Raw genomic sequence first — 19,394 nt, 5'->3', positions numbered from 1 at the left:
AACCTCTTACTGTGGCCACTCCCTTTGTGCCATCCTGCGCTGCCCCGAGACCATTTTGTTTTTAAGCTTCATACCCTTCATTCCTTCCTTCCCTTCCTTCTCTCCCCTCCTTCCACCCCTCATTTCTTCAGCAGCAATGTATAGAGTGCTTGCTATGTGTAAGGCACTATTCTAAGCATGGGGCTATAGAGGTGAATAAAAGAGACCCAAACCCCAGACCCCAGGAGCTTACATTATACTGGGAGGAGAAAGACATGAAACAAAATAAATAGATAAGTATAATCATGTTTAGAATATTAGAAGATGATAAGAGATATGAAGAAAAATGGAGCAAGAAAGGAGGAAAGGGGTTTAAAGGGTTCTAGGAATGGAGGAGTTGCCATTCTACATAGAGATATCAGGGAGTTTATTGAGCACCAGGGGCGTACCTGGGGAAGAGCATTCCAGACACAATGTAGGGTGGATGCAAAGCCCCTGAGGCAGGAAGGTACCTGAAGTGTTGGAGGAATAGCAAGGAGACCAGAATGGCTGAGAGGGGTACGTGGTAAGGGGTCAGGGTGGATCAGGGGTGAAATCATTCAAGTGTGTTCTTAGAGGCCATTTTGAGGACCGTGGAGGGTTTTAAGCAGAGGAGTGACACAATCCAGATCACCCTTTAAAAGATGACTTCAGCCTCCTGTCTCAACTCCATCCCATTCCATCCATATGCTCACCTACCCACCCATCCACTATTCACTCAACTACCCACCCATCCACTATTCACTCACCTATTCAATATACTATTGGCTGAATCCCTACTATATGCCTGGCATTGTTCCAGATGATGGAAATAGAGCAATAATAAGATACTTGACCTCAAGGAGCTTATATTCTAGAACGATGCAATCCAATAGGATCTTCTGCAATGATGGAAATGTTCTAGATCTGCACCATCCATTATGGCAACCACTAGCCACACGTGGCTGGCTATTGAGTATTAAGCGTGGTGAGGGAGGCTGAGAAACTGAATTTTCTTTTATTTTTATTTTATTAAGCCAATGATGTATTATTAATAAATGATTAATTTTATGAATTACTTAAGTTAAATTTAAATTGAAACAGCCCCATGTGGCTAGTGGCTACTGTATTGGACAACACAGGTTTGTGCTATGAGCCTAGGATTATTCTGGGTCCTGGAGACAGCCCAGCGATAAGGTCTTTGCTTTCTTGGAGCTTACAGTCCAGTGTGAGGGGAGGAGAAAAAAAATAATCACTTAAGAGAAGCTCAAGTTGGGGTGAATACTTTGAGGAAGAGAAAGTGGGGTGATCGGATACCAAGAGAATTAGGGGAAGGGGCAAGGGTGGCTGAATTAGCCAGAATGGTCAGAAAGGGCATTTCTTAAAGATGGGCTGTCTCAGGTTGGGTTCCCAGGGTTCCTCCTCTGAGAGTAGAGAGGAGCGTGCAGGAGGGTTATCAAAGAGTGTCCTTGGGATCAATACTGGGGGAAGGAACTAGGATTGGGCAGAGGGAAAAGCTGAAGGCCGTGCAAGCTTAACAACCTCAATAGAACCCACAAGAGCTCTTGACATATCTTTTCTGAGTTATCTCACTTTGGTTTACATGGCCAGGTCTTTAAACCCACTGTTGGTCAGTCCTTGCATATGGACTGCTCTGGGAAGGGCATGATCTTGGGCAAGGGAGGCCACTCTGCAGCTGAGGACCTCTCTGATTTGGGGCTGACCACTGAAGGCTGCCTGCAGACAGCACTCTCCAGAGCAGGGCAAGTCCTTTGTGGAAGGGAGATCTGGTGGCACATCTCCATCTCCATCACAGGGCACTTCAGCAGGGACTGAACGAAGTGAGGAGGAGACCCACAGCAGGACAAGGAGGAGGACAACTCCAGCCCAACAAGGCGCAGAGGCTGGAGTGAGCTTGGGGGGCTCAAGGAACAGAGCAGCGACTTGAGCGTAATGAGTGTGTGTGTGGGGGTGGTGGGCAGAGGTAGAAAATGAGATGAGGGAAGGCTCTTAACAAGTGAAGGCCATGTGGGATCTGGGAATGGGAGAACTATGCTTCCTAGGCATTTTTGTATGTGATTAAGCGGGGATGTCTCCTCTGGTTGTTCATGAGCTAAAGTGGAAAAGATCTACCATGAAATCTTCTGCCTGCTCACATGTCTAGGCAACATCATTTTAATTCGACAATTAGATTGGTCCTGAATGAGGCTGAACAGCTAAAATCTATCCTGGATGTCTGAGGGATAGTGGTAGCAGGTGCTCAGTGTTTTATTTAGAAGGAGGAGGAAGAGGAAAAAGAAGAGGAGGAGGAGGAGGAAAGGGAGGAGGGGAGAAGGGGAACAATAATATGATGTTGCATCTGGGTTCACAGGGAAACAGATTCTGTAATCAATTATTGATGTCTGTCATGGGCATAGGGAAGGAATAGTTGAGGCAGTCTTGCAATGAATTTTCTACCCTCCATTTACTTACTAATTTATTTATTAATGATTTAATAAGTATCTACAAATGATCCACCCAAGTCTGTGATTTCCCAGAAAGAGATAGGAGGCTGCAATTACTTCCAAGCATCGCTAGGCTGAGAATTTGATCTCCCCACCATGAGACTCCCCAGCCCAATCACCAACCCAATCACCAACATTTCCTTTACTAGACATTCAGATCCCTCAGATCTCTCATTCTAGGAAGCAGGAAAGACAGCCGCAGAGTTAGTTTTGGGCTCCTTTATTGGTGGTTATGCCACATTTTCCCTCTGTTCTTCACAAAGGACCAACTGACTAAGCAAGATAGTGGACAGGGTATTTCTAAAGGTGATTATCAGAGCTCGAAAGATGTGATGAAAAAGACGAAGCAGGTTCCAGACTCAATATGTCAGTCTTCCTCTGAAGATGTTTCTCCTCCCTTTGAAAACAGAATCAAAAGCCAAGCTTTCAGGTAATAGGTATGCATTGACTCAAAATATAATGTGAATGAAAAAAAGAGACTTTGTATTGATTTTCAAGACTCAAAAGTAAGATGAAGCAGCTGAGCCAAGAGCAGACACCCCTGCCCCTCACCTGGCTCGTGGGAGCAAGTAAGTCAAGGACCAGTGAGTATTTCAACCTCACCTCTATTGTAGTAGGTTTGGTGGGAAAGGGACCTGCCAGAAGATAGTTCTGCTCCGATGGATAGAAGTCAGAGGCTGGGCACTAAAATTGTTCTTAGTCCTAGCCCCAGACTGGGGACCACTGTGGGTGTTTTTTAATATCCACCCTCTTAAGAAGGTAGCCACAGTCCCAAACCTACTTCTGTTCAGGGAAAATAATTTTCCCTGGCATTTTTCACTGCCAAGCCAAATTTCAGGAAGAGTCACTAATTTTCGCGTCATCCATAAGCCACGGGCATCATAAGGGCAAATATTGCTAAAGCCACCAGAGTTGTCCACACATCTGATGAAAGGGTTTCTGTTTACTTCTAAATTGCGGAATTACAGAGTGCCTAGGTCAGTTGATCCATACAGGAGGTCTAGAGAGAATTTCTATAGGATTTAGAATACTGAAGCCAGAAGGAAAAGCCAAAAGAAAAAAGGAAGGATGAAGTTGGTCCTGTGGAGATAGTTGACTTATGCCCTGAGGTGGGGGAGGGGGCCCAAATGATGAGGAAGAGAAGTGAACCCCACCTTTTCCTTGGTTAGCCACTCAGTGATGGGGTAATGGATCAACAACATGGTGCCATGGCTTCTGGGGACCAGAGAAGTGTCGGTTATCCCCCTTTGAGGTTGTCTTTTCATCTCATGCTCCAGTTTCCGAAATTCCACTTTCCTAATCTTTCATACCCAAAGCCTCCCAGACTTAAAACTTGGAATGATACCTTTCTGGGTCTGAAAAAGTTCACCCACCTCCTCCCACTGCTCTCCTGTTTGACAGAGCCATCCCAATTTCTTCCAGCCTTCTAATTTGGAAAGTTGTGCCCATATTCCCCTCAGCTCCACCTTATCTCTGGGAAATGGAGCTCACCTTGCTGGGAACCTCAGCGAATCAGACATGCTAGAAGGAACAGATCTTAACTGCACATCAGCAATGCCCCAGGTGTGGTCCCTGCTCTCACCTTCGCATCAGCAATACACCCAGGTGTGGTCTCGGTCATAGTTGTAAGAGGTTGCACACCATAAAAGGTTCTCCTTTGATCCTTTGTTAGTGCAGTTAAAATAACTCTTGTTTTTATAGGTGAATGGGAAGTGGCAAGGATAGCCAGGAACCAATGAGGAAATTCCTAGAGAGAAGAAGGGATAAGATGGCGGTTACTCCTGTGCCTTTACGCTAGAGTGAAGGCTTAGGCTTCAGACCCCACTGTAAAACCAAAACTGGGTCAATATTGCATATGATTGTGCTGTTTGGGCACTGCTCAGAGGCTCCCCTTGGAGGGGTGAAAGTCTGACCTAAACCTAAATGTCAGAGGAATTTTCTTCCTTCAGAAGCTATTTGAGTTTAGGACTTGGGAAAGCGTGGGGGATAAGAGGGGGAGTGGGCGTTGGGAGACTCAAAATTTTCACCACTCTGCATGTCCACAAATGACCACAGAAGCTGGGCCAAGAAAAATTTGAGTCACCCAACACCTATATCACCCACATTCCTCACTGAAGTCCAATAAGGCAACACTTTGCCCTCTCATTTCAGCTCTCATATTGTAAACAAGTGCCCTTGTTGTGGCCTATGTGGTCTCTCCTTTTTTGCACTTTTGTGCTTTTTGTTGGTGATTTCACTACTTAAAATGGCCCCACGCATAGTGCTGGCTAAGTGTTCCTCAGCACAGGAAGGCTGTGATATTATGGAGAAAATACGTGCGTTGAATGAGCTTCACTCAGGCATGAGTTACAGTGCTCTTGGCTGTGATTTCAATGTGAAAGAATCAGCAATATATATTAAATAAGGTGTTTTTTAAACAGAAACACGCAAAAAACAAGGTGATGTATTGGTTTATTGATGAAATGTTGTGACCAGAGGTGTGCAGGAACCTAATTTCCACTACAGGCAATGGGTCGTTATTCGCCAATTCGGTGTTGGAGGTGACTTTATAGAGCATAACTACCTCCAGTAAGGAGAATGGGCTGTATCTTCCAGTGTGAACCACTCCTGCTTCTCACTGACTCATCGCTGTGGACAACACTCCATCAACAGCCCCAGATACATGGAAGACCCTGAACAGAAGTTGGAGACTTGGATAACTCATAAGGAGATGGAGACGTGAGGTGAGAGCCTTGTCCCTGGACAAAATGGCACCAAGACAGGATCTACTGACCATTGCCCAAGAGCAGAATGGAGAAGACACTGCCAGGATTATATTTTCCTTCATCGAGGGCTGCTTCCCTGATCACCCACCAAATCTACGTTTGCTATCCTTTGTTAACAAAAATTATCCAAAACTTGAAATGGGTCCCAAAGATTGCCACATGACCTTTTAATGTCATCTTAGACTGTTGTCTGTTAGACAATGTTAAGCCCCTAAGGGTCGCCTGATTCTCTAGCTCAGTGTCAGCAAACTTTTTCTATAAATGGCCAAGTAGTCGAAATTTTTGGCTTTGTGCATTATGGTTTCTGTCACTCTACTTGACTCTGCCAGTGTAGCCAGAAGGAAACTACAGACAATCCATAAATGGGGGGCATCGCTGTGTTCCCATAAAACTTTGTATATGGACTCTGAATTTTAAATTTCGTATAACTTGCACCTCTCACAATATATTATTCTTCTTTTGATTTTTTTCAACCATTTAAAAATGTAGAAACTATTCTTAGATTGCGGGCTGCACAAAAAGAAGGCACATAGGCGGGATGGAGTTTGCAGACCCCTGCTCTAGGGAAATAGAACTTTGACTTAGTGTCTGCTACCAGTTGGAGGCCCCAACTCTGCAACAATTAGATATAACCTGTAGAAGATGGACTTGTGGTTGTTACTACTGGCAAGTCGATTCTGACTCCTATCAACCCTGCGGACAGCAAAGTGGAACCCTGCCCGGTCTTTTTGTGCCATCCTCTCACCTTCTGACACTCTATCAGACAATGCTCTGCTGCTATTCATTGGGTTTTCATGGACCATTTTTTCAGAGGTGGGCGACCAGCTCCTTCTGAAGATTGATACATTGTGAATAACTTTTGTTCAATAGAGATACAAATAATTTCTGTCTGGTAGACAAGATAATGCCAAAGGTTTGATTGCCCTTTAGGTGTTAACAGTTTTTGTATCTAATTTAGCAAGATGCTTCAGCTCAGAATTCTTTTCTTCACTGACTATATATATATATTTCTTGTAATGTCCTTTGAATTAGTTTTACTATCCTTCTAGTTTCCTTATTAATAGATTTTTAAAAACCTTAGCATGTACCTACTCTATATTTGTATGAGTGTTAGATGTTTAACATTTTGAAAATTTTCTATGGGCCCCTTTCTCTTGGATCTTAAGCAGGTTGTATTTTGCCTGTCGCAGTATTGTATTGTTTATGCTATTTGTTCATCAGATCCACAAGGGCAGGACTCTGTCTTATTCATCACCCTACCCTCAGTGCCCAGCACAGTGGTGCACGGTAGGGCTGGAGTAAATGAAAGAAGGAATCCACCCACACCCAGCCATCCACTGCCCCAGATTACTGATGTCGGCACAGAGACTCCACTTTCCATCCTTATCCATGTTCTCTGTGGTTGGGCACCAGAGCTTGTTGCTGTCATCGTCAATGCATTCAGAGATCACATTATTTCTGTAGATGGACGGGAAGATGCACGGCTTGCTGAAAGAATTTCCCCCATACTCTGAAAATGGTCACGGAAAGATTACAGGTCAAGAGAGATCATGAAAAGGGCTTCCATTTATCACACACGATGTGCCATGCTTTATCGCGTGAAAGGCAATATGGTGAGAACAAAAACCAACAATACCCACACAGTTTACTGTCTACATAAACAAGACTCTACTGTTCCATGGGCTTCGTCAACAGGTCTCTACTAGTTTGGGAAAATCCTGCCCAGGAACGTGAAAGATGCAAATGACTTTATTGTTCATCTCAGGAATTTCCTGAAAAATCATTTAAATAAACATCAGACCTTTTAACTTTTCAATAGATTGCATCAGAAGACCGTTTACTTTTCAAGACTCTTTGAATCCTTCTCAGAAATTTCACCTTGCCATGACCACCAATTCTAAACTTATTATATTATTATTATATTATATTTACAATTCTAAAATTATATTATGATCGTTACCCAATCCTAATCACATTCCACATTGAAAGACCCCAAGACCTCATTAATATCCCAACTTTGCCCTCCTCCCTCCGAGATGCTATTAAGACTGTGTCAAGGTAGTAATCTCCCTTACTTTGGTAAGCAATAAATTCAGCATTACTTAATTAAACAAGCTGCTTTGATGGTGTTTTAGGGGGAATTAGAATTTGACGAAGGGGGTGAGGGTTTAGAGGCAGTACCGACCAGTGATTAAGAGCACGATTTCTAAAGATTAGACTTCCTGGGATCAAATCACAGTTCTGCCCTTTAGCAACTGAATCTCTATGAGCCTCAGTTTTCCCATCTGTAAAATGGAGCTAATAATCAGATTTACCTCATAGGGGTTGTTGCGAATGATAAATGAGTTATTGCATGTGAAGCTCTTACAACCACGCCTGGCACTTAGCAAATGCTTACTAAAAGTTCACTATATTATGGTCTTTATCATTTGAGCACAGTCTCACAGCTGTTAAATGGCAACAGCAGAATTCTAACTCAGGTCTAACTTCAAAGCCCATGTTTTGATTCCTGGATCAGCTGATAGGGAAGAAAGAGAGCTCACATTTCTTAGGCACGCGGAATGTTCAAGACATGATAGATCTTTTATGAAAGTGAACTCTAATCTTTACAAAACCCTTGAAGTCAGTCCTCATTTTGCAGGTAAGAGAACTGACCAAGAGATTTAATAACTCTCCCATTGTAGTGAGGGAAACCAGAGCTAATGGGGCCCTTTTCTTCCAGTATCTTTTCCTGGGCATCTGTTTGGTGATTGATGCAAATTCTAATCTGTCAGCCCATCAGAATTGGGTCTGAGGAGCTTGGATGGCATGAAGGATAAACAGAAGTTTAGATATTAAGGTTAGGGTTAAGTTACAATAAGATTTGAGATGGATTTAGAACTATACACAGTGTTATGATATTATCATAAAATTGATATCTTAATCCATCTATTTCGTTTAGGATTTTTAAATGCCTAAGATTGTATGTGTGTTGATAGAATTTAGAGTTAAGAGTGGAGACAGAGGAAGAGTTGGACTTGGATGAAAAATTAGGTTGAGCAATGGGACAGAGTTATGGTGAGATTTAAGGATAAATTTGGTTTAGGGTTAAGGACGCAAGTGGTGGATGGCTAGGGCTAGGGATAAAATTAAGGTTTTACATGGCATGAGGATTTTTTGAGTGCTAAGGGAAGAACATAATTAGGATTTTATACAGGAATAGGAGTGTTCATGGATAGGTGCCTTGCACGTATTTTCATTTCTATGGAGGCAACAACACTTGGAGAGAAAGCATGGGCTTTGAGCCATTTGGACTTGAGTTCAAACTCTAACTCTTGACACTACTTAGGAATGTGACCTTGGGCAGGACTTAATTTTACTGGGACCATTTACTGAATGGGGAAAAAGTAGCATCTCATAGAGCTTCCATGGAAAGATTCAATGGGATATTGAATATAGAGCTTCTGGATCAGAGTCTAATACAGACAGAGCATTAGAATGAATGGAGATCATTATCAAGAGTAGGCATAGAATTAAGGTTAGATGTTAAGCTGCGTTGAAATGCACTTAGGGTTTGGCATTGGGTGAATATGGTTATTGTCAATTCTAGAAACAGAAATACTTGAAAACCAATATCAGGACTACAGCCTATGGTTTCAGTTCTCAGGACAACTGGTTTTTCATGCTGACATTGGGGACTTTGGGGAACATGGCCTCAGGGCATTCCTGTCTCTTGTGGATGTCATAGTGTGCTCTGAGAAGACACTTGGTCCCTAGAAGTATTTCTCCTGGTTGCTCTGCTCTCCACCCTGCCACCATTCTCTCATGAGGATCATTGCCGTCCACCTTCCTCCCCACTAAACACCCCCATCCTTGGTCCAATGCCTCACCATTTATTTCACAGTATTTCCACTGCTGCTTCTCATCAAAGCTGGAGGTGACAGAGCACCACAGTTTTCCAAGCAAGCTGCCTTCCGTGATGCAGTTGTAATGGGACCTTCCTCGATAGACGAAGGGGAAGATGCAGCGTGGGTAATCTGTACAGAACGGAGTCCATGAGGGGTTTAACTTTCTCTAGTCATTCACAGGACATTTAATTGTCAACCAGTCAATCAATCAACCAGGACAAACATCAGGTTTGGAAGAGACTTTGTATATTCATTTCATCAAGCATTTAGTGGGAAAGCCTATACCATGTATTTTCATTCTCAAAGCTTCTCCAATAGGTTCCGAGTCTCAACCCATGGTGCCCCTACCTGTTGTACACACTTGACATACTTCACATAGTGTCTTAAAAACAAATCTGCTATAAGCACCAAAAGATCTGTGGGAACAAAGTCAAGACAAAAAATTTTGATGGTTTATGACCAACAGATGAAGTCAAGATCTTGATATACAAAGAAAAGATGTTGAGATTACATAAAAAATGTCAAATGTGAGTGAAGTAAAATATAGTCAAATTAGCATCTGGGTGCTGGTGCCTTGTTGCAGCTTCCGTAAATAGACTGAATTTCTCACTGCAAATGTAATGCAATAAATATAGTTTCCGACATTATGTTTATAGTGGGTGCATTTACTCTCATGCAATGAAGGAATCAGGGTCATTCGGGAGTGATGGAGGGGCTGTCATAGGTGGAGGGGTGAGGGAAGACTTCCTTGAGTAGGTGACATTTGAGAAGACACCCACACGCTGTGGAGAAGCATGATATGCAAAAATCTGGGGGGAGTGAGTTGCGAGTAGAGGGAATAAAAGTGTAAAGAGTTCCAAGACAAGAAGGAGTTTGGAATATTCGGGAAGCATAACGACCACTGGAGCTGGAGCTCAGCGGGCAAGGACGGGAGTGGTAGTAGATGAGAACAGAGAAGAGTAAGGTCATGCAGAGCTTTGCAGACCAAGATGAAGGGATTTCTTTTTCTTTTTTTTTTTCTATTGAGTTGTATGAGTTCTTTATATATTTTGGATACTAACCCCTTCTCAGATATACTCTTTGCAAATATCTTCTCCCATCCCGTAGGTCGCCTTTTCATTTTGTTGATGGTTTCCTTTGCTGTGCAGAAGCTTTTTAGTTTGATGTAGCCTCACTTGTTTATTTTTGTTTTTGTTGCCTTTGCTTTTGGTGTCAAATCCAAACAATCATCACCAAGACCTAGGTCAAGGAGCTTACCCTCTATGTTTTCTTCTAGGAGTTTTATGGTTTCAGGACTCATATTCAAGTCTTTAATCATTTTGGGTTGATTTTTATGTATGGTGTAAGATAGGGGTCCGGTTTCATGCTTTTGCACGTGGCTGTCCAGTTTTCCCAACATCGTTTATTGAAGATACTATCCTTTCTCCGCTGTAGATTCTTGGCTCCTTTGTCATAAATTAATTGACCATATTTGTGTGGGTCTATTTCTGGGCTCTCTATTCTGTTCCACTGATCTGTCCGTTTTTATGCCAGTAACATACTGTTTTGATTATTACAGATTTGTAACATAGTTTGAAATCAGGAAGTGTGAGGCCTCCATCTTTGTTTTTCTTTCTCAAGATGGCTTTGGCTATTTGGGGGTGAGGGTATTCTTCTAAGTGTGGTGGTGAGCCATGGAGGGGCATGAGCAGGGGAGAGGCATTACCTGACTTCACATTCTAAATAGGTTACTTTGGCTGATATGTGGGGAATAGATTGGAGGGAAGTGAGGGGATTTGGGGAGAACAGTTAGCAAATTTTTCAGGCAAAGAGTTGATGGTGACTTGGAGAAGGGTGTAAGCAGTGGAAAGACAGGAAGAGGCTGAAGTTGGGATCTATTTTGAAGGCAGAGCTAATAGGCTGGTTGGTGGCTTAGATGTGGGGTGAGAGGGAAAGAAGAAGAAGAAGGGATGACTACTTTTCTTGTTTGTGCAGTGGTGGCCTCTCGTCCTTACTGACGAAGCCTGCAGATTGGCAAAAAAGCCTCTGCATCGCTGTATATTTCCAGTTATATAAATTATCTTAAACTAGTGCCTCTGGGGATAGTCATATAGATGCCTGTTTTCGATTTCACTATTCTGTTCATGAGGTAAGACTGAGGAGGAACATCCTACAAGGCATTATTTGGGAATGCCCATGCAACACCACTTACCCACTGTTGTGGTGTAAGGCTAAGATGTTACAGCTGTTCAGAGGTAGTGAGAAAGCTGCCAGTTAGGAGTCCAAAGAGCAGTACTTGGTTCAGAAACCAGAGCCAAAGGAAGAGACTCAAAAGGCAAACCTTCATCTAAACAGGAGCCCTAGATGATTTGGCTGAAAGAGGTTTAATTGAAAGCAGGTTGTTGAACTCTTTTTGTTCAAAGCAATGATATAGTGGAAATAAATATCATGATTGTGTCTGTATATACACTTTCGGCCGAGTTTTGCCCCCTTTTGTATGTCTTAAGCATGTTTGGGGACTCTTTTCCAGAATCAAAAAAACAAAATGTCTGTTTCTAATTTTCTAATTCAATTTCAACCAGTTGATCTTGATTTGCACTGTTTGAACTGGAGGGGAATTTTCAACAGAGGTAGTATTTTTTTTTTTTTTTAATGTGAAAGTGTTTATTTATTTATTTATTTATTTTTAAAATTTTTTGTTTGTTGCAGAGGAAGTATTGCTTCCAGCTTTGGTTTCGTTTTCTTCAGTGTATGGGGGCTTATTTCATAGGCATTTTCAGCTCTTGTAATCAAAGAGATTCTGCCTAGAGGTACAGGCCTCTAGCTACTTTTTAATGTCTTTTAGGTTAGTTATGGTCATGCATGCTTATTACTTTATTATCAATTTCTTTCATTTTATTTATGTCTTATATTGCAGTTGAGAAACTATGTTGATTTATTTTGAAATTATGAATGCAGATAAGTAAGTTATTTATAAATTTCATTTCAGGATAGTAAAAGGGATGTTATATTATATTTCTTATAAAAGGAGGGCCTTTGATCAAAGACAGTCAAGAACATTGATACCAGGGAAAAGTAAATTCTAAATATTCAAAAACTGGATACTAGTAGGAATAATTTAAATGTCTAACAATAGGATATTGTTTAAAACAAATTAAATGTCTCTTGTCCTCTGCACAAAAAATAGAAATCATATAATTGTCAAAAATGTCTTGGGCTTTGAGAAAAGAAAATACATTTTCTTTTATACTTTGTTTCTTTTTTCCTTATTAATTTAGGAAATTTAGAAAGAGGGGCCAGCCTGGTGGCATAGCGGTTAAGTTTGTGCCTTCTGCTTTGGTGGCCCAGGGTTCTCTGATTTGGATCCTGGGCGCAGACCTACTCACCACTCATCAAGCCATGCTGAGACAGTGTGCCACATAGAAGAGCTACAATTCTACAACTATGATATACAACTATGTACTGGGGCTTTGGGCAGAAAAAAGAAAAAGAGGAAGATTGGCAAGAGATGTTAGTGCAGGGCAAATCTTCCTCAAAAAAAAAAAAGAAGAGAAAAAGTGAAAGTCTTAGGAATATTAATTGTTAAAAAAAAAAAGAAAGAGAGAAAGAATACAATGGTTCCCTCTGGTTGACTGGTCTCACAATACCTTCATTCAGAGAGCACCATATTTAACACCATAATTGTTAACATTATTATCTGTTATTAACATTTGGTGTTTGGCCTCCCTGAGCATTTTCCATGCACACATACACATTATAACTTGCCTGCAAAAATATGATCACATTATACACATTCACACATTCTCTTTTGTAATCCATCCTTTCAAGAAACCTGCTGATGGGACAATGTGGCACCACTCACCTTCTGTCACGCAAGTCTTCCATTGTCCATCATAAACTGCTCTAGTTGCACACCAAGGGGAGAAGCTATTGGTTCTGGTGCAAGAGAAGTAAGTAGACCCCTTGTAGATGAAAGGAAAGATGCAGGCATCTTTCTTATCTGAAGGACAGAAGGACAAAACAGGAGAGGATTAGTCACAACAAATAAGCCCAGGATGAGTCTTGGTTTGGTTCTTGTGGTGGTCTGAAGGCTACACATGTAGTCTTAGCATCCAACTTCCTTATGGCACATAATGTCGAGTCTAGTTTATGTTTGGACCAAGAATATTCAGGGGAGAAATTCATAAACAATGAAGGCATCCAAGATATACTGTTCCTCCGGACCACAGTTTGTCAGAGTAGAACCACTAATGCCACACGAGATACATTTGGTGGATCACAAGCTCACATTACGTTATGTAGGGACACACATTAAATAGTTTTGAAACAGACTGAAAAACAATATCCTTTTTCAATGCTTTTTTTAATCCCTCTGATTACACAAAAGAGAAAGCTTCAATTGAATGCTAGTATTTCTCTACCATATCTCCAATAATAATCTCCCTTTTAAACAAAAAAGAGGGCAGGACTCAGACCCAAACCTTATTTGGACAATAGAATCTAGTAGAATTTAAAAATAGGATTTCATTTTTATAGTGTTTATTTTTATTTGCACTTTCTACTTATGGCAAGCAGTAGTGCTTTTATAGATTACAGAGCTGATGTGAACCATTCTTTTAAAATAAATGTATTAAAGTGAAGAAAAGTGAGCACATTTAAAGAAATATGTTGAGTGCTGGTGGCATGCAGATGTGGCAAAGACTGAGAGAGTGGTACTTGGATGAGTAAAGTTTAGGAAACACAACCCTTAATCTTTTTATTCTTCTGTATCAGGTCAGGGACTTTGTCTTTTACGCACTGTATCCTTGGAACCTAGAATAATGACTTGCTCATAGCAGATGCTTAAGAAATAACTGCCAGAATAAAATAAGTTTGGAAAATGCCATGTGAAATAAAGTTAAACAGGTTTTTTTAAGGAAGGACTCATCAGAAGGGTTAATATGCAAATAAGAATTGAATTAGAAAGTGTGGTATAGAGTATATTAAATTGTTCCTTTTTGTCCCACTACTCAATAGCACTAGAGGCTAATGGTCCCTGAAACACATCTTAAGAAATGCTGTTCTAGCCTGATTCTTCATTTCGTGGAGAAGGAAACGAAGATCCACGTAAGACAAGGAAACGGTTTGGGAGCAGAACTAGGTGAAAGTTTGGATTTTTCATCTACTAGTCCAGGATCACAGCTTCTCTCCTTGTTTTCATCTTGCTGTCTCCTGCATATTCCTCCTTTCCTCACCCACTCCCTCCCTCAAAAATATAATGATGGACTATTATGAGTAAAATACTCTGATAGGTTGTTTGTGTGTGAGCACGTGTGTGTACATACTTATCTTCATACATGTATGTACATGTGTGTGCCCGTGTGTTTGCTCATGTACAAAGATGGTGAGGCAAAGCTTCCGTGTACTCACCAAACCCAGCTTCCTTTTCTTTCTGGGCTCATAGCTAGAATCCACTTTCAGCCTCTCTCATACTTAGGTGGGGCCATGTGACTAATTTAGGACTCATAGAAGGTCGGTGGATATGATGTTCACCATTTCCTGGCTTGGGAAAAAGTCCCAAGCAATCCTCCATGCTCCTTTCTTCCTCTGTCTGCCAACTGGATATAGAGGAGTGGTTCTCAATGGAGAAGAAGGGGCAACTATGATCCCCCAGGGCACATTAGACAATGTTTGGAGACATTTTGGTTGTTACAACTGGGAGACAGGAAGTGTTAGCTGTGCTACAGGTAGCTACTGGAGAGAGGCCAAGGATGTTGCTAAACATCTTCCATGTGCCCTCCGGAACAAAGAGTCATCCAGCCTCAGGTGCCAAGGTTGAGATATTCTAGTAAAGGGGACCCTACAGAGAATGCTGAGGCCCTAGTGGATGGGGAAGCCACAAAACAGAAGGATCCTGTGTTTTTGAATCACAAGAAAAGAAAGAGGCTTCCCGTCAAACATCCACACTGAAGTGTTTGACGAATTTGACATGAACCTCTGTTGAGTTTAGCCACTGACATTTGGGAGTTGTTTGTTACAACAGATCATCCATTACCAACATAGATGGACAAGACACGGTCTCTGTGTTCAAGGCCTAGGACCTAGTAGCCCCATTGTTGTTCTGGATCAGATTCTTACCCTGTAAATCTATCAAAGGCTGTGACAGAGATGAGAGACGGGTTGGGAGAGGGTGAAAAAGGCAGACCTCCATCTTTGGGCCTCACCAAAGGGTTGATGCCATTAGGCATCCTTAAGTAACTGCATTTTCCACCTCTGGGTCTCAGAACTGTTTGGTCTTGGTTTTGTAAAGTTTAAACCAGTTAATAGCTGGAAAGTGCTTAGAAGGGAACCTGGAGCCTGGCTGCTACTCAACGAACGTTAGCTATCATCATCACCATCATCATCATCAGCAGCAGCAGCAGCAGCAGCAGCATCAATGATTCTCCTCAGTGATGGACACCATTGAGTACATGGGATGTTGGTGGTGAGGGGGAGGGCAGGCAGATGCTCCCCGTCCATAGAATTAAGGTTATCCGTGGGAGTCGTTAGTAAGAATCAACACATAATAGATACTATTAGCCATCTGCAAAGTAATCCAGCAGATGGTCTAAGCTTCTTAACTGGGTTAAAATCCTCCATAATCGGTGCCCTGCTGACCTCTCTGTTCTCACTGCCTGATTAACATTTCCTTGACCTTACTCCACGTTCTTTCTTGTCTTTGGGGTTTTGCTCGTGGCCTTCATCCTGTCCCCGAAGCCTTTGCTCTCTTCCTAGCTGTACCCCCTGCTACTCATCCATGAAGACTTGGATCAGTCTGGATTCATACTCTTCTTCACACATATAATACTCTGAGCTGATCTCTATAAATGTACTTACTAATGTTTTAAAGAATATAACTATCTTTTTACGTATCTATCACTCCCGTTCACTGTGAGGTCTCTGAGTGTCGGGACTGGGTTTTATTTATTGTTGTTTCTGGCCCATAGCACAGTGCCTGGCGCTTAGGAATCACTCAATAAGTGTGTATTGAATAAACCTGTCTGTAAATATGTGTGGAGGGGACTTGGAGACGCGGAGTTTCACCACAGGAATGTGGGTGTGGTCTAAGGCAGGTGTGATCAGAATGAAACAAGAACTAGAAGAGTTGATGCTCAGTCAAGTACATTATTCCCTGTCTGATAAACTGTGGGTTCTTAACCTGCTAGGAACTTGTCAGTTGTTTTGAGTACCCAGATCTTCTCTCTAGGAAAATGCTTGTTTACCTTTGTGGTAGAGACAGCTGTGTGTCCACCAAAGCCGGCTTCATTTTCCTCCCAAACACACTGCTAAACTACATTACCCAGGCTCCCTTGCAGTTAAGAATCATATGAGTTCTGGCCAGTGGAAGTGGGAGGAAGTGATGTATGTCACTTCCTGGCCTGACCGAAAAACTCTCCTCCAAGATCCTCCAGACTCTCTTGATCCTTGTCTATTATTAGCTAAAAGCAAAGAATTCACAGAGCACTCTGAAGCCCCAGGGGAGCATGGAGCTGCATGATGGAAGGAGCTGGAGTTCTTCCTGACCAGGTGCATCCTCACTGGACTTTGTAGGACCAAGAAATAAAATGTTATTGTGTTAAACTGATGGTAGTTTGGAGTTTGTAACAGTAGTTATTCTCACTATCCTGATAAATACACACCTTTTTATTTATTTATTTATTTAATTTTTATTTATTTATTTATTTTTTGAAGCCATGCTACATTTTTATTCCTAAAACAACAACTTAACTTGGTATAGTCTTTTGAAGTTTACAAATACTCTTTCCGTGTATTATCTCATTAATTAACCTGTGAAAGATAAAGGGCAGTTATCTTTATTAAGTTCAAGTCTAAGTTTGCTCACTTACTTCCTGCATAACTTTGGGGAACCTGTATCAGGCTCAGTTACTCCATCTCTCTCTTCCAAAGCTAAAGCTTGTGTTCTGTTCAATACATCTCACCGATGATCCTAATCTTATTGAGGATCTGTAAACTCCCATTGTAGGGCTCCTGTAACCCCATATATTCCATGGGACAGCAATGCTTTGTGCCCAGATGGGTCTGGGCCTACCCTGATGTTACTTATGGTGGAAATTCCAACATCTCAGTGGACTTGTGCCACTGGATTACAATAAAAGCCATACTAGGGAAATATAAATCCATAATTGGAAGACACTCAATGGGAAAGAGGCACAGAATCCCAGAAATCAATCCAGGAATAGGCTTTCCTCCCTGCTCTCACATAATCCTCCTTTTTTTTTTAAATTTTTTGTTTATTGCAGTAACATTGGTTTATAACATTGTATAACACTTTTTTAATACCAATCCAGGGTTTCATGGACTCTGGGGCATGCCCAGTGACCCCAAGTTAGGAATTTCTGGAATATAGAACATGACCATTGAAAACGGACTTCATGAAATCAAAGTTCATGAATATGGAAGTGTTTCTTGAGCCTTTTACCCAAGGGTGACAGGCAGAAAAGGATTCTAATTGTGGAGAATGTTTCGCCATAGCTTGAGTGGACTACGTATAATCAAGGTCTCTCTTTGTTTTGCTTCCATGCTCACCATACAATCTTTGGATGGTAAATTTAGATTCCTAGATACATTAAGAATGTGACCTCTCACCCACTAGAATGGCTACTGTGAAAAAAAGCAGGAAATAACAAGTGTTGGCAAGGATGTGGAGAAATTGGAGTTCTTGTGCACTGTTGATGGGAATGTAAAATGGTATAGCTGCTATGGAAAATAGTATGCCAGTTTCCCAAAAGAATTAAAAATAGAATTGCCATATGACCCAGCAATTCCACTTCTGGTGATACAGCCAAAAGAATTGAAAACAGACTCTCAAAGAGATGTTTGTAACATCCATGTTCGTGACAGCCTTATTCACAATAGCCAAAATGTGGAAACAATCCAAGTGTCCACCGATGGATGAATGGGTAAACAAAATGTGGTATATCCGTACAAGGGAATGTTATTCAGCCTTAAAATGGAAGAAAATTTTGACACGTGGTGGAACATGGGTGAACCCGGAGGACATTATGCTAAGTGAAATAAGCCAGTCACAAAAAGACAAATACTGTATGATTCCACTTGTATGAGGCATCTAAAGTAGTAAAATTCATAGAAACAGGAAGTAGAATGGTGGATGCTGGGAGCTAGAGGGAGGGGGGAATGAGAGTGGTTTAATGGATACAGAGTTTTAGTTTTACAAAATGCAAAGAGTGCTGGGTATTGGTTGCATAACAATGTGAATGTATTTAACACTACTGAATTGTACACTTAAAAATGGTTAAGACAGTAAATTTTACGTTGTGTGTATTTTACCACAATTAAAAAAAAGAGAGTGTAAAGGGAGTGTCCAAGTTGGGGGTTTGAGGGTTCAGTCTATTGGAATTATAGAGCCGCCCCTTTTTAATTGACATATTTCCACCCCCCCACCATGTGCTGAGCATTATGACAGAAGCTCATGTCCATTATTTCATTTAATTTTCAAAATAGCCCCATGAGGTAAACGCCATTATTCCTCTTTCGCAGGTTGAGAATTGACTCAGAGAGGCTACATGGCTTGACTAAGATCACACAGAGAAAAAGTGACAGATTCAGGGTCCAAACCCCAACTCCATCTGAGATTTCTACTAAGCCGTCTCCTCCATACTTGGATCCAGGAATATTTACTTCAGCTTATTCGTTCTTTCCCGTTTCCAAATCCTCCCCATCATTTTCCAGTATACTCACTTCCACTTGTCTCATAGGAGTAGAGGAGGAAGGTCATCCATCCCAACAGGTAACTGGACCATTGGTTCATCTTGGCTGGCCTCTTCTTTCTGGACCAAAGGAAGACAAAAATTTTGTTTCAGAGGGTCCCCTTCCTCTTCCACTAACTCCCACGTTTGATTCCATGTATGCCATTTTTCTTTCTATCCCCAGAAAGAAAAAGAATAACTTATTCTTGCATTAAAAAAAAAAAAATATATATATACTGTCATTGTGGAGGGGAATGTGTGATGGAAAGGAGAGATGTAGCATTTGTCGAGCACTTACTATATTGCAGGCCAGACACTAAGATGCCACATAGTTCTCACAAATCAAGTGATAGATATTTTTAATGCCCATTTTATGGATGAGGAAATTGAGGCTCAGAGAAGCCAGGTAATCTGCCTGAGTTAGTTACACAGGGAAATGGCAAGATTCTAACCCACATAAATGGCTCCAAAGCCTCTACTCATCATGGGAAACTTACCTATGGCCTAAAACCCTCC

General features: G+C 41.5%; 1 protein-coding gene across 1 annotated transcript; it reads right to left on the bottom strand.

Moving 5' to 3' along the window:
• Nucleotides 1-4,090: 4,090 nt before the first annotated feature.
• On the bottom strand, nucleotides 4,091-18,940 carry ELSPBP1 (epididymal sperm binding protein 1). The gene is made up of 5 exons (XM_058530726.1): nucleotides 18,871-18,940; nucleotides 12,995-13,132; nucleotides 9,136-9,282; nucleotides 6,618-6,776; nucleotides 4,091-4,248 (listed from the first exon to the last, which is right to left on the bottom strand). Exons 1-5 carry the CDS (start codon nucleotides 18,938-18,940, stop codon nucleotides 4,091-4,093), a joined length of 672 nt encoding a protein of 223 aa, XP_058386709.1.
• Between the last annotated feature and the right edge of the window lie 454 nt (nucleotides 18,941-19,394).

Source organism: Diceros bicornis, chromosome 34 (assembly GCF_020826845.1).
Source record: "Diceros bicornis minor isolate mBicDic1 chromosome 34, mDicBic1.mat.cur, whole genome shotgun sequence".
NCBI lineage: Eukaryota > Metazoa > Chordata > Mammalia > Perissodactyla > Rhinocerotidae > Diceros > Diceros bicornis.
This window is presented reverse-complemented; position numbering and strand designations above follow the sequence as displayed.

Bases quoted from the DNA above. Each gene is read 5' to 3' on its own strand.
- ELSPBP1 (XM_058530726.1), bottom strand. From the start codon at position 18,940: ATGAACCAATGGTCCAGTTACCTGTTGGGATGGATGACCTTCCTCCTC. The intron at 9,283-12,994 runs GTGAGTGGTGCC...CGTTCTGTACAG, and splicing joins GAAGACTTGCGTGACAGAAG to ATTACCCACGCTGCATCTTC. The intron at 6,777-9,135 runs GTGAGGCATTGG...GACCATTTTCAG, and splicing joins GAAATACTGTGAAATAAATG to AGTATGGGGGAAATTCTTTC.